At 40.1% G+C, this 14060-nt stretch overlaps 1 protein-coding gene across 2 annotated transcripts in view; it reads right to left on the bottom strand.

Moving 5' to 3' along the window:
• Positions 1 to 14060, bottom strand: part of pinx1 (PIN2 (TERF1) interacting telomerase inhibitor 1) — a 94513-nt gene that overhangs the window by 73291 nt on the left and 7162 nt on the right. For both annotated transcript variants that reach the window (XM_048530307.2, XM_048530308.2), the window contains exons 3-4: positions 13343 to 13435; positions 8569 to 8641 (exon numbers count right to left, since the gene is read on the bottom strand). In XM_048530307.2, the coding sequence (XP_048386264.1) occupies positions 8569 to 8641; positions 13343 to 13435 (166 nt within the window). The remainder of the gene's footprint in view (positions 1 to 8568; positions 8642 to 13342; positions 13436 to 14060) is intronic.

The following is a 14060-nucleotide window of genomic DNA, read 5'->3' as shown; positions in this document are numbered from 1 at the left end:
ACTCGTTTTACTGTCCTTTACCTCCCACACAATTCCAATAAAGCTGAATGGCAAGCTCAACAATCGCCACTTCAGCTAATGAATTGGCACTTTACAGTTTTGCAGGATCAATAGAGCTCAACAATTTCATAAACCCTTCCCTATTACCTTGACTGCAGCTGCATTTCTTCCTGTTTACACCACCTCTTGCACATATTTTGCTTATCTACGTGTCCTATTACCATCTCCTTTTGCTTTTCACTAACATCCCCTTTCTCATTTGATCACAGGCATTTTCCACCGTATCACAAACCTTTCTAGTGGTTCTATCCTCCATTTCCATCTTTCCCTGTCTTGCTTAAAACTTACATCTTTAAGTATTGCCACTCCTGGCTCACATGATTGACCTGGCACATTAATTCTGTCACTGTCTCCAAATTCAGCTAGAGAGACTGAGACATTCCTGATTTCTATTTTTCATAGGTTAATTCTCAAAGATCAAAAGGTAATCACTTTGAAACAAACTTCTCAGCATTTAGAAAGGCTAGAACTAGGGAACCTAGTCTCAGGCAACATCCCCTCTTAGCAGTGTAGCTGGCTCATGCATGGCAATAGGTGTGCAATTGCCATCAGCAACACTGACATCTGGTTCTGGAAGTTATTGTCAGATATGGACCTCAAAAGGTCCTGCCAGATGAAAACAAAATTAATATTAACGCCAGTCTCTGGCTATGGGGCTGAGAACAGGAGAATTTTTTTTCTCTCAAAACATTGTGATTTTTTCGGAATTCTCCATCACAGTTTTGTGGATGCTCAGTTGATGTGACTAAGGAAGTAATGGGATAAAAAGGCTGGGTGGAATGGTGGAATTGTAACAATCGTGAACTAATTGAATGGTACTTTGCATTCCACTTCCTCTTAACTTCTTTGCATATTAATCAGCAAGAAAAAGAAAGCCAATTCTGTGCAGAGGCAATGTAAGACACTTCTGAACAACACCAATGAATTTCCTAACACATCCATTTTCTAAGTTTGAATGCAATATTGATGGCATGAATCAAACCTGAATAAGAAATTGATCCCTAATCTTTTATGTTGACAAATAATGAAGTCAGGACATAATTATGACATAATTATGATATTTAAGAAACATCTGCTCCAGACAGTGAAGAAGTCCAGAAATGTGAGGTAAGCGATATCTGGTGTTGAAAGAGTCCGTTTAAAAAAAGGTAAATTTCTAAACAGATTTATTCCTCAGAATTAGTGAGAATACTGACAATCGGACATTTTCCTGCTGTCTATTTTAGTGCGGAGATCCTTACAATGCTATCCTTTATTTCCTAACACAGTTCTAGTGCCCAGTGAACAATTTGTGGACACAAAGAAATGCACATATGATTGCCAGCATAATTAGCTGTAAAGGAACAAGATTAATTCAGAATGTAGTTGAAGTAGATCTAACCTCACTTACTACCTAACCCAGGGTAAGGCTTAAGCCACGCGTGGTTACGTCTGTTGGCAACTGACATCAGTTTAGTATATGGATCATAGTATTACGTTGCACAAATACTGTTTGCCTTTAGCCATGCCAAACTTTAGCTGTCGTTAGAAAGTGCCAATAAATGCATCACCAATAAACAAACTATCAATCTTCTGTTATTACACCCAGCTTGAACTTCTACTCAGCAGTATGATCGAATTCGCAGTTGATTTGCACTTTAACCCATGAAAGCGTTGACAGCAAGCTGGGGCAAAACTGTAAAATCAATACTTTTGAAACTTTCACTTCTCTTTTCCATCAGGGTGAGCAGGAGACTAGAAATTTGGTGGCAGCACACTTATTTTGTTGGGAATACAATGCCCAATGCTATGGAAGCATGTGTACTGTTTGTCTAGGATAAGTAGCACCCCATCCTTCTCACTGGTTAAGCATTCTACTGATGTTCATCATCATGTCCCTTCAAATAATGGTTCTATGCCCAAAAGCAGCTGATTTGCCAGCTGATGGACAGGATGCCTGGTGTATCTAATATTTGCTCATGCACATCGTTTGGCTTCAGGCGTGCAGCAACTGACTACCACAGCAAAGTATAGTATTATAAATGTGATCCCAACACTAACTGTAATATCTCAGCTTTTCTCAAATGTGATTGAATTTCTAGGGAATAGTCTCTATGGCAACAGTCTTCACTTTGTAGTTAAGGGCTCATTTCACTCAATTATCTGATAATGGCTCCAGATTATAAAAGATTAACTGCCTTCAAATGCTTTATCCTTGAGAAGTGACAACAGGTAGCTGAGGAAAGAACAAAACCTATACACACTCAGTCACTGATAGCTGTACTCATATGGCTTGTCACTTCATAAAAATTGCAGTGACACTGGTCAAAAGGTAGAGACAGCATACAGAAGTGGAAGATCAGACACCTAAGCATGAGAAAGTTCACGTTCTACCCAAACAAAAAGATAATCTTATCAGGTAAGTATGAATGAGGAAAGATATTCTACCTTTCTTAGCTCATACAATCGACAAAAATCACCTTAAATTATCTTCAGCAATCAGCTTCTTAAATAATTAAATAAATCTAGAGGATTTGCCACCAGTACTCTATCCAGACATTCGTTCCATACAGATTTGGTCTGTTTTCAGATCATTTTGTGAAGACCTACCTAGTATTAATTCCAAATTTGTTAATCATGTAGTTTGATCCAGAAGTCAGTGCCATGATTCTGTTTAAGTTTTCTGGACTTTCGCGTTTACTGCCATATTATCACATCTCAGAAAGTACCTTTCAAGACTAAAAAGCCCTTTGCCCTCCAGTCTCTCTTCAACCCAAAACTCTAGCATCAGAACAACCTTGTGGCTATCTCTGCAAAGTGTCCACTGCTTGCGTGAAGAATGGAAAGGGTTTCGCTCAGCAGTAGCAGTTCTCAAAACCTACCTTGCCCCTATTATTGCCCCTCTCCTCCAATTTACCACGTGCTGTTTCCAGAAAAACTCGCCACTGTCAGAATATTTCAGAATTGATAAGCACCAGTGGCCAGCTACCATGCACCCAAACAAGTACTGTCAGTCTGAAGCTGCCCTGTGCGGATGGTGAACCTTACCCCAGACATGGTAGACAAGGAAAACTTGTTGCTCCACTTTGTGGGCAGATACCTGGAGGCCCTGCTATTTGGGATGGTTCACAGGTAGGACACCTTCTTCCCCTAGGGCCAAAAGAGGAGAACACAGTACCAACACCATTCATGACACCTAAGTCAGTGCAATCTCAGTTATCAAATGGAATGCACAGCACTGTAGAAAGAAGGTCAATGGCTTTCTTCACTCCACCAGTGTAAGTGATGCCATCTTCTCTTTAATACCTCACATTCAGGATGTGAGTTTGCTCACTGAGCTGGAAGGTTCGTTTTCAGACGTTTCGTCACCATTCTAGGTAACATCATCAGTGAGCCTCCGATGAAGCGCTGGTGTTATGTCCCGCTTTCTATTTATGTAGTTAGGTTTCCTTGGGTTGGTGATGTCATTTCCTGTTCTTTTTCTCAGACGGTGGTAGATGGGCTCCAAATCAATGTGTTTGCATTCCAACCGGAACTCGATCAACAAACACATTGATTTGGAGCCCATCCACCACCCTCTGAGAAAAACAACAGGAAATGGCATCATCAAGCCAAGGAAACCCTTGGGGCACCAAAGGTGACAGCTGTGCCACTCACTATCATCTCCTTTGATAACGAGCACTCCTCTATTTCATGAAGAAAGCAGCCTAAATTAGGGCAGGGAGAGTCAAAATAGTCAGAGTGTTATACGGCATTCGGCTCCATAAAGAATGCCCTAAAAATCTCTCTGACCATAACCAAACCCTTGGACTGGTATTAGAAGCTGGCTTGACAAGTGTCCTTTCTTTATGTCTGTGCTAACCGGCATGGATGTACAGCAGCACTGTGAGCCTGGCATCTTTGATTGAGGAGACAGTGCAAAAAGTCAAGGCAATGGCAAAGCACAGACTCTGTGAGCATCCAGGTAGACTCTGAATGAGTGTGCAATTGAACAGACTAAGACATGCAGCTTGGTCCAGTCTATGTGTGCATGTCCCCAAGTGCAAAGTATCCTTGCAGCAACACTAAAATGATACTTGCCACTGCAGTTTGAGGTACAGCGCTGAAGTAAGCAGTGAGCTAGAGTTATCAGGTATCTGCTGACTTCTACATCAAGAATTTTTGGCATCTAATTCGTTTGCTAAGATAGAAAGCTGCATACTCATGAGGCAATGTGTGCCATTAATAATGTCCTTAATGAGCAATAATTCCCCCCTTCACCTTAACAGGCAATACGCCACTGCTTAGCAAGAAACATGCTTCATAGCCTGGCAGTGATGTCAAGGATACAGTAAGTTGCTCCCGACATCAAGACAGGTCTCACCAGATTTCTTGTGCAATTCTGTCATTAATCTCACCATGGTCCACATAGTTCAAGCCCCTACAAACATCTCATCTACAAACACTGTGCTATAAAAGAAGCTTAGAGACTGAGAATTCTTGCGATCCGAGTCCCTAAAACTCGTCCATTCGGTACAAGATATTCATCAGGGATGTGATGGATTACTCTCATGCCTTAAGGATTATATGCCTTAATGAGTGAAGCTCCAAAAATAAAAACTAAAACTCTGAAATTAAACACAGTAACTGCTAGAAATTCTCAGTAGGAGTGGCAACATCTATGGAGAGAAAATGAGAGTTAATATTGTCCAATGCAACTAATTTATGGCACAAAATCTCCTGAAGAATAGACAGGGTCTATATAATGACCTTGCTCTGAACTGGTTTTAAACTCCCTGCTCTAAACTTATAAGAAAGCAAGTCATTAATAAAAATTCTCTGTTGAACAACTTTGTTCAAAGGCTATACGCTGCAAGTCAGGAAAAAAAAGTATATGATCATACAACTTCAACAGTGCTCTTTGCTGAAATTGCTTCAATGACTCTTATTATGAATGCTTGGCTGTGCATCAAAAGCCACTACACTCTCAGAAGGCAGTTCTTAATTTACCGGTTGATTTACATTTTAAAAAGGCTTTTGAAAGATTAGCTGTCTTTGCGGCTTGCATAAAGGTTTGCCTGTTTCCGTAAGATATTAACCACCTTAAATTGAAAGCTTTGAACGGATTTACAATTGGGAGCCTCTTTTTCCCCTCACTGTCGAGTGGTTACGACCAAGGGTTACATCAGATTGCCAGCTTTTTCTTATTTTTATATGCTTTCAGAGATTCTCCCATGGTGGATACTTGCTGAGTCGACATACAGGTGGCATGAGGGGGAAGACACAGCATGAGGTGGCACTGCGTTTTCATGGAGAGTACGAGTGGTCATACAGGGGGATGGGGGGGTGAGCAGTGGGTCATTAATGGCGTGAATTAGAGAGACTAACAGCCTTTGAAACAAAAAAGTGAATCTCCTGACTAGCCCTTTGTAGTGCACACCCGTAGAGACACACGCAGTGGTCAGCAGGCTCGAAGCCACTGACTCAACGCAGGCTCAACTATCCTATCTAACCCAGCTGGAGATACTCACAATGGTAGTGAACATCTAGTCCCTAGTCTTTGCTTTCTCAAACAAACAATGTGTCAGTTTAATCATGAAAAGCAATGGAAGTTACACAACAGTACCCTCTAGTGTCAAAAGTCAAGAGTTCAGTGTTTCAACAGACAGTCTGCGCTGTTGAAGCACCCAAATCTTTTATGCCATTCGACTGCTGTAAACACACTTGGAAAGGCGAACTTTTTTGAATGAGATGTAGTCGAGTTTTTAAGAGCACGCAAACATCACAGTGCTAAGAGACTCTGTCTAATTTTATGGTGCGAAATGTTAAATTTCTCCCTTTTGATGAAAAATAATTATTTTCAAAATTTATGACATTACAAATTACACCCTTGTCCCAATCATTCATTATTCTTCCTGTAATTTTTTTTAACTAAAAAAGGTGAAATGTTCAGTTTATTTTACTTCCTGGTTGGTTGTCTGTGAAAATACTTGAATGTAATTACATGTCTACCAAGTTGATAACATGAATGTTGTTGGATATTTTGAGATTCTGGTTTGGCTGCGACTTCTAAATAATGTCAAGATCTATACTATGAAGATCACAAGATCTTCGGAGGTAACTTTCTCAAGGTCAGCAGTGAGTACAGTTGTTATTCTGCTGACTGTGAAATTTGAGCTATTACGGCCTGGAAACTGAATAAGGGGCAAGAACTGGTTCATACTCTTCATCCACCTGTTATTTTGCTTGCTTTCTTCGATAAACTGTGGCACAGTGAAAGATATGGTGAATCTAGTATTGTTTGTCATTGAGATCTTCCAAGTGTTTTGACAAATATAAATAAACCAGTCCACCAATACTCATCTTCAAAATTTAGGAATGCAGAATACAATCTAAACTAGCACTTTGTAACTCAAAATTGTTAACACTTTGAAAGCAGTCAAACAAGTATGTAACTCCAGACGTACTCTACACCCCTTAACAGCAGGATCTGACCAAACATGAAGGCACAGGAAGTGAGAAGTTATATATCCCATGGCAGGAAACACTTTTACACCACATAACATGCAATGCCTTTGCACAGGCTCCAATTCATGATCATGAATAAGGCAAATTGTGTTTCTATTAGAGTTTGGTTTACTAAATGTTATGAAGCTCAAATTTTACCATTAAGTTCATACTTGCAGGGAATCATTCATCACTGGCCTTCACTACGTTTAAAACGGTCAGCCAAACATAATATAAAATTTAATCCCTCTAAACCCTTCCAATTCATACATCCATCCAGATGCCTCTTAAATGTTATATTCGTACCAGCCTCCTTCACTTCCTCTGGCAGCTCATTCCATATATGCATCCCCTTTTGTGTGAAAAAGTTGCCCTTTACGTCCCTTTTATATCCTTCCCACTTCACCTAAAATCTAGGCCCACCCCGGTGAAAAAGCTGTGCCTCTTTCCCTTATCCATGCCCCTCATGATTTATAAACCTCCATAAGGTCACCCCTCAGCTTCCAACACTCTATGGAAAACAGCGCCAGTCTATTCAGCCTCTCCCTATAGCTCAAACACTCCAACCCTGACAAATTCCTTGTAAATCTTTCCTGAACCTTTCTCGTTTCACAACATCCTTCCTATAGCAGGGAGATCAGAACTGCTCACAATACTTCAAAAATGGCCGAACCAGTGTCCCGTACAGCCACAACATGATCTCCCAACTGCTATAATCAATGCACTGACCGATAAAGGTAAGCATATCAAACACTATCTACCTTTTTCCCCAGGGCAGGATTGACTGCCATGAGGGGTCATAGTTTTAAGGTGTTAGGAGGAAGGTAGAGGAGACGTCAGAGGGAGGTTCTTCACCCAGAGAGTTGTGAGCGCAGGGAATAGTTTGCCAATGGTAGTCGTGAAAGCAGAGTCATTAGTGATATTTAAGCAACTGCTGGACATGCACATGGACAGCAGTGAATTGAGGGGAATATAGGTTAGGTTATTTTATTTTTGGATTGGATTATTCCACGGCACAACATTGTGGGCCGAAGGGCCTGTACTGTACTGTACTTCGCTAGGTTCTATGTGCTACCTGCGGCTCTACTTTCAAGGAACTACGAACCTGCACTCCAAGGTTTCTTTATTCAGCAACACGCCCTGGACCTTACCGTAAAGTTTAGAAGTCCTGCCCTGATTTACCTTTCCAAAAGGCAGCACCACACATTTATCTAAATTAAACACTGTCTGCCACACCTCAGTCCACTGGCACGTCAGATCAAGATCTCATTGTACTTTGAGGTAACTTTTCTCATTGTACGATACACCTCCAATTTTAATGTCATCTGCAAACTTACTAACCATACCTCCTATGTTCACGTCCTGAACCAGTATAGGTAATTTTGTCCAGCAGTTTAGTACAACTGATTCCAAAACCCTGAAGACTGAACCACAGGGGTGAGGAACCAAAGCTGCATATGGCCAGATCTGGTTAAGAACAGTGTTCTCTTTTGCCAAAGAAAACACGTTCTTTTTTAAAAAGTTGGAATGCAAAAGAAAATAGGATGTAAAACATACCAGATTGCATTCAGGTAGTAGACAAGCTAGAACGTGCATGTAAACAATGCTGGAAAGTGGAAGCGGTGTTATTTGGAAGGATTGTTCAAGGGTCTAGGATACTGCAAGCAGCGTAGTGAGACATTGAGCGTGGTTTGCAAAGGCAACAGAAAGAGCAGTGTGTGAATCTGAGAATTTGGGAACATTGAATTTACAGGCTAGGAATCATAAATATATTGACTTTTAGAAGGTGCAACAATGTATCCTTAATGCTTTTTTTAAAAAAGGATAAACTGATTTTCCAATGCAGAAAAAGTTCTATTTAGCAATTCTATTCAAAAGTGACATGAGAAATCTGAATACAATTGAGGGATATATAAAATTTTTGCCTCAATCATGCCACTTACTTAGAAGGAGAGAGTGGTGACCTCTGTGCCTCACTCCAGCTGTGTTGTCACCCATTGGCTTTTGCTTGATCAAACAGGAAGGACTAAATTAAATACTTACCATTGTGCTTGTGACAGGCATTGAGCTCAGACAAAAGCTGGTTAAACTCATCCTGGTGTGCAATCCAGTTGTCCTAACAAAAATAAAATAGATCACCAGTGAAATTTCAACGTTTTTAATCAGCTATTGCTCATGTTCACTACTCAAAACTTGAAAATAAAACAGAGTACAGAACAACTTAGCCAACAAGTGAAAGGTGAAAGAAGAGCAATATCTCTGATCAAATATTTCAAATTCTGGATCAAAGAATGAAAGCAGAACCATTCTTTCTCTTTCAGATAATTGCAAAATACCAAAAGGTATTGCGTACCGTTCTGGTCACCACACTACAAGAACGATATGGATGCTTTGGAACGGTTTACCAAGATGTTGTGGTGGGGGGGGGGGGGCACGCCGGGTGGGGTGGGCAGGGCAGGGCAGTAATGTGTACAAAAGGATGTCAGAGGCAAGTTTTTCACGAAAAAAGGTGGTGAATGCCTGGAACATGTGAGAGGAGCTGGTAGAAACAGACAAAATAGCAGCATTTAAGAAACACCTGGACAAATACACAAATAGGAAGGGAATGGAGGGATTTAGTATGAAATGTGCCGGCACAGGTTTGGAGGGCCGAAAGGCCTGTTCCTGTGTTGTATTGTTCTTTCTTTTCATGAATGGACACAAACTTGAAGTGGTGGGCAAAACTTAATCCACACCAGTGGAAGAAAACATGGTGACCAGGCCCACAATCACAAGAGAGGCATCAGTTTCTTGCTGGTGTGAAAACCTCATCCGATTAACAGAGGCAACATGGGACATGTTCAAGAAACTTAACTGTTCAAAGTCGATTAGACCCATTAACTGTCGCTCAGCCCAGTGGAACTTACTGTAGTTTCATATACGTGTGGGGCTGTGTCTGTGCACACGTGTCCAAGCATGTGCGTGTGCATGTGTGCATCATCTCTTGTGGCACACTGCGTCCCTAACTCTGAGCCTGTCTAGGTTCAAGTCCCAGTTGCTCCAATGGTGTGGAATATCGTCACTGAACAGATTGATTAAAAAAAAATCTCAAGGTTATCTCAGTCTTCCCATACCTTTGAAGGCTGCCTCCTTGTTGTCAGACACTCTAGGCCTGATCAAAACATTCAAACATGGAACAGGAGCAGGCCCTTCATGCCTGCTGTCATTTAAAAAGACTATGGTTGACCTGATTTTAACCACAAATCCACATTCCCACTTAACCTCTCACCCCCTTTATTATCAAGGATCTATCTACGTCTGCCTTAAAAAATATTCAAAATCCTGAATCACCACCTTTCCAAGAAGAGGATTTCAAAGACACATGACACTCAAAAAAAAAACTCTTTGTTTTAAGTGGGCAACTATTTATTGTTAAATTGCAACCATTATTTCTAGATTCGCCCACATGAGGAAGCATCCTTTCCTCACCCTGTTGAGACCTATCAGGTTCTTACATATTACAATCAAGTGATCTGTTATTCTTCTAAACTCCAGTGGTTACTCACTAGCTTGTCCAACTTTTCCTCAGAATACCCAACAATTCCAGCTATTCGTCTGGCAAACTTACTCTGAAATGCTTCTGGTATATTTATGCTCTTTCTTAATTAAGGTGACCAATTCTGCATTCAGGAATCCACCGTACTCATGAGTACCCTATATTAAAATGAAGAATAACCTACTTCATTTTGTATTCAATTCCCCCACAATTAAAACATTCTATTAGGTTTTCTGAATTACTTGCTGCACCTATACATTAGCAAAGGATAGCTGGATCTCTCTGCAACTTGCCATCTTGATAACAGACTTTTTCTTCCTACCACAAAGACAACAGCACCGAGGAGGATGTGGGCCACTGATATTCATGCACTTACCTTCAGCCCTCTGCACTTCTGTCATCAATGAAGCTTTCTCTGCAAATGCTTCCCTGCCTCACTTACCTACATGATCAGATCTAGTGATGTTCCCTGCTCCCAGTGGCACGAATGACACTGTCAGACCTCTAGATACTAGATCTGTGCCTCATAACTCACTTCACCTTCAAACGACAACATATACAAGCAAATCAATGGGACAGCAATGGGATCCCCAATATCAGGACCAACTGCAGAAGCAGTAATGCAAATTGTTAGAACGGGCAGCACTCCCCACCATACGACCCACACTTTGGGTCGAATATGTAGACGACACCTTCATGATTATTAAACACGCAAAAACTAGAAGAAACCCACCCACACATAAACAACATCCTGACTGGAATAAAATTCACGAAAGAATAAGAGAACAACACTTCCTGGACACAATGGTAAAACGCAAAAACAACAGGGAACTCCAGAATAACATATATAGAAAGACCACACATATGGACTAGATACTCAATTACACAAGCAACAACCACAGGGGCCACAAATGGAGCTGCATCACAACACTATTTAAATGTGCCACAACACACTGCAGCTTCCCAGAACTAGGCAAAGCAGAACAGGAGCACCAGAGTCTTCAAAAGGAATGGGTACCCAAAAAGCACAATCCATCATTACTCTTGAGACAGACAACTGAAAGACACAGCATGACCAGACTCACTAATTACCCTGCCATACATCAAGGATATTTCAAAGACGACCACAAGACTACTGTGATCGCTAGGTATCAGAGCAGCACACAAACCGACAACCACTCTATGACAGCTACTGACAAACGTAAAAGGATCCGATTCCAAAATTAGCAAAACTGGGGTAATAAGCAATATACCATGCAAGGACTGAGGGAAACACTACATAGGCCAAAACGGAAGTAAACTGACAATACACATGAACACCAACTAGCCACCGAGAGACATGACCAATTCTCACTTGTCTCACTGCACAGACAATGACGGACACAAATTTGACTGGGACAACGCATCCATAAATCGCACAAGCCAAACAGAGACATGCCGGGGAATTCCTGGAGGCATGGTATTCCAACCAGAACTCCATCAACAAAGACACTGAATTAGACACTCTGTACACACCAAACAGAAACAGAACCACAAATAATACCAACCACCACTGCAAATGGAGGCACATAAATAACAAGTGGGACAGAACACCAACGCTTCACTGGAGGTGCAATGACGATGCTACCTAGTGGGGTGACAATGTCTGCAACCAAAACCACTGGCTCAATGAGCATGTCTATAACTTTGACCTTTGAGTACTGGAGTTGGGATTTCATTTTGATGTTGTATAGGATGTTGGGGGCGAGGCTACTTCTGGCCGCCCTATTATTCGACAAATATTAATAAATTGGACAGAGTTCAGAAAAGATTTATCAGCACGTTGCCGAGATTGGAGGGTTTGAGTTCTAAAAAAAAGATAGGCTGGAGGGGCTGGGACTTTTTCTGCTGCAGCGTAGGAGGACGAGGGGTGACCTTATAGAGGTTTGTAAAGTCATGAGGGGCATAAATAAGGCGAATAGTAATGGTCTTTTCCCTAGGGTAGGCGAGTTTGAAACTAGGGGGCGCATTCTAAGTTGTTAAGGGAAAGTTTTAAAAAGGACATGAGGGACAATGTTTTTTAAAAAAAAAACACACGAAGTGGTTTTTGTGTGGAATGAACTGCCAGTGGATGCAGGTACATAGTGCAATATTTAAAAGGCATCTGGAAAAGTACATGAATAGAAAAGGTTTGAAGGGATATGGGACAAACTCAGGCAAGTTGGACTAGTTTAGTTTGGGAACATAGTTGGCATGGACTAGTTGGACTGAAGGGTCTGCTTAGGTACTGTATGACTCTGTTTCTGTCACTACAGATGTTACCAGACTTGCTGAGTATGTCCAAACTTGAATTCATCTTTCAGATGCCAGTTATGTATTTCTAACATTTCTTATTTTTAAAAATTATTTGGTGTTTATTGATTCAGCTTATATTTTACTTTTTTTTTTAAACCCCAAGACTATTATTTTTAAATAAATCATCTTTCCAGTACAATTCACTTGCTGCACTTTTGAGTATACATTTATCAGAGGTAGCAGAGAAACTACTTCATTGGATTCCTTCTTCCTTCTTTACTTCTTAATAAAAACAGCCAACTATTCAGGAATCAAAATTTGAACTTATTTATTCTGCAACATTAAAGTGGTTTGTTTTCAGATAATTATAGGACCTTAAAAAAGAACTTTTTAAAGCCAGGCGTACTTGGAACTATACGCCTTCATCTTCTTACTTTTCCAAAAATGATCAAAACGTTTTCACACCTAGATGATGCATTCTCTTCACAGAAACTAAGGAAAATAAAAAACAAAAGACCACACACCCTGGTGACTCTAATAAGGACACTTGGGGGTACTGCAATAGTTTAAGAAATAAATTTTTATGTCTATATTAAGAGGATTCCAACTGGTTTTCTGAGTGATCCACCCATGCACAGAGTTAGCAGGGACCGATCAGATCTCTCATTCAGACTCCAAAACAAACGCTGAAAGCAAACATTACAAAAAAGCTCTAAACATTTATTGAAATTATATCCCTGAGAAGTTGAAGCTTAAAGTAAGTAAGAGGCACTTTAAACATCTGAGCTCTACAACTCAATTCAGAACACACAGCTGATTGGCATCAGCAACCACTTCTAGTAGCATGAGCTATTTTTCAATTCTACGCAATAAACAAGCTCATATGAAATTGAGGACATTAATTACTTGAATACATTCAGATGCTTTTGATTTTTCAATTGTGCAACATACTAGAATCATGGCAACCACAAATTTAGGCCACAACTTAATATTTGCTATGAAAGTCACCTCATGATCTTTTGCTGCTCCCAGGCCCGCTGTGTCATTCTTAATTTGAACTTTAATGTTTTCTGTAAACCCCTGTTCACGAGCCCCAAGACCCTAGGAAAAAAGAAGAAAAGATATCATCATTTTATTAGTTAATTAGGGACACAAGTTAATCAACAGTTCATAAGTAGCTTTGGTGGCCTACTTTTTTCATTTACTTGTAGATTTCAACTGGTAAGGCAGGCTAATATTTGCTAATAAAGACAAGGCATTTGTCCTCAGTATATCATAACCATCTCTTGACAGATTAACCATTTTGCCTTCTCAAATTATCCAACAAGACAAAAAACTTCAGATTCTTAACACAGAAAGCACTCAATGATAGTCAATTTCCAGCACTAATGATCATTGCATTTAGCTTGCACATGACAAATTATTTTTCACACTTCACGTTAATTTGTCACAATGTTATATCAGTGAATTATACAGCATTCCACAAGTTCTACATATTTCATAAGTATAATTCACAGAATGTTGAAACAACTCTACAAAACATTTGATTACTTTTAAAGACAATCTGTTACAATCTTGTGATATACAATTCCTATGTTGACATTAAGATTTTGCATATTCTGTTTCCAATTTTAATTAATTTCTAGTAATTTATTCTGTTTAAAATTAAACATTTCTAATAAATTTTTAAACCACTCCAACTGTAAATAATTCTTCCACTTGACAG

Source organism: Stegostoma tigrinum, chromosome 4 (genome assembly GCF_030684315.1).
Source record: "Stegostoma tigrinum isolate sSteTig4 chromosome 4, sSteTig4.hap1, whole genome shotgun sequence".
Taxonomy (NCBI): domain Eukaryota; kingdom Metazoa; phylum Chordata; class Chondrichthyes; order Orectolobiformes; family Stegostomatidae; genus Stegostoma; species Stegostoma tigrinum.
Note: the sequence above shows the minus strand (reverse complement) of the source record. Positions and strands in the feature narration are given on the sequence as shown.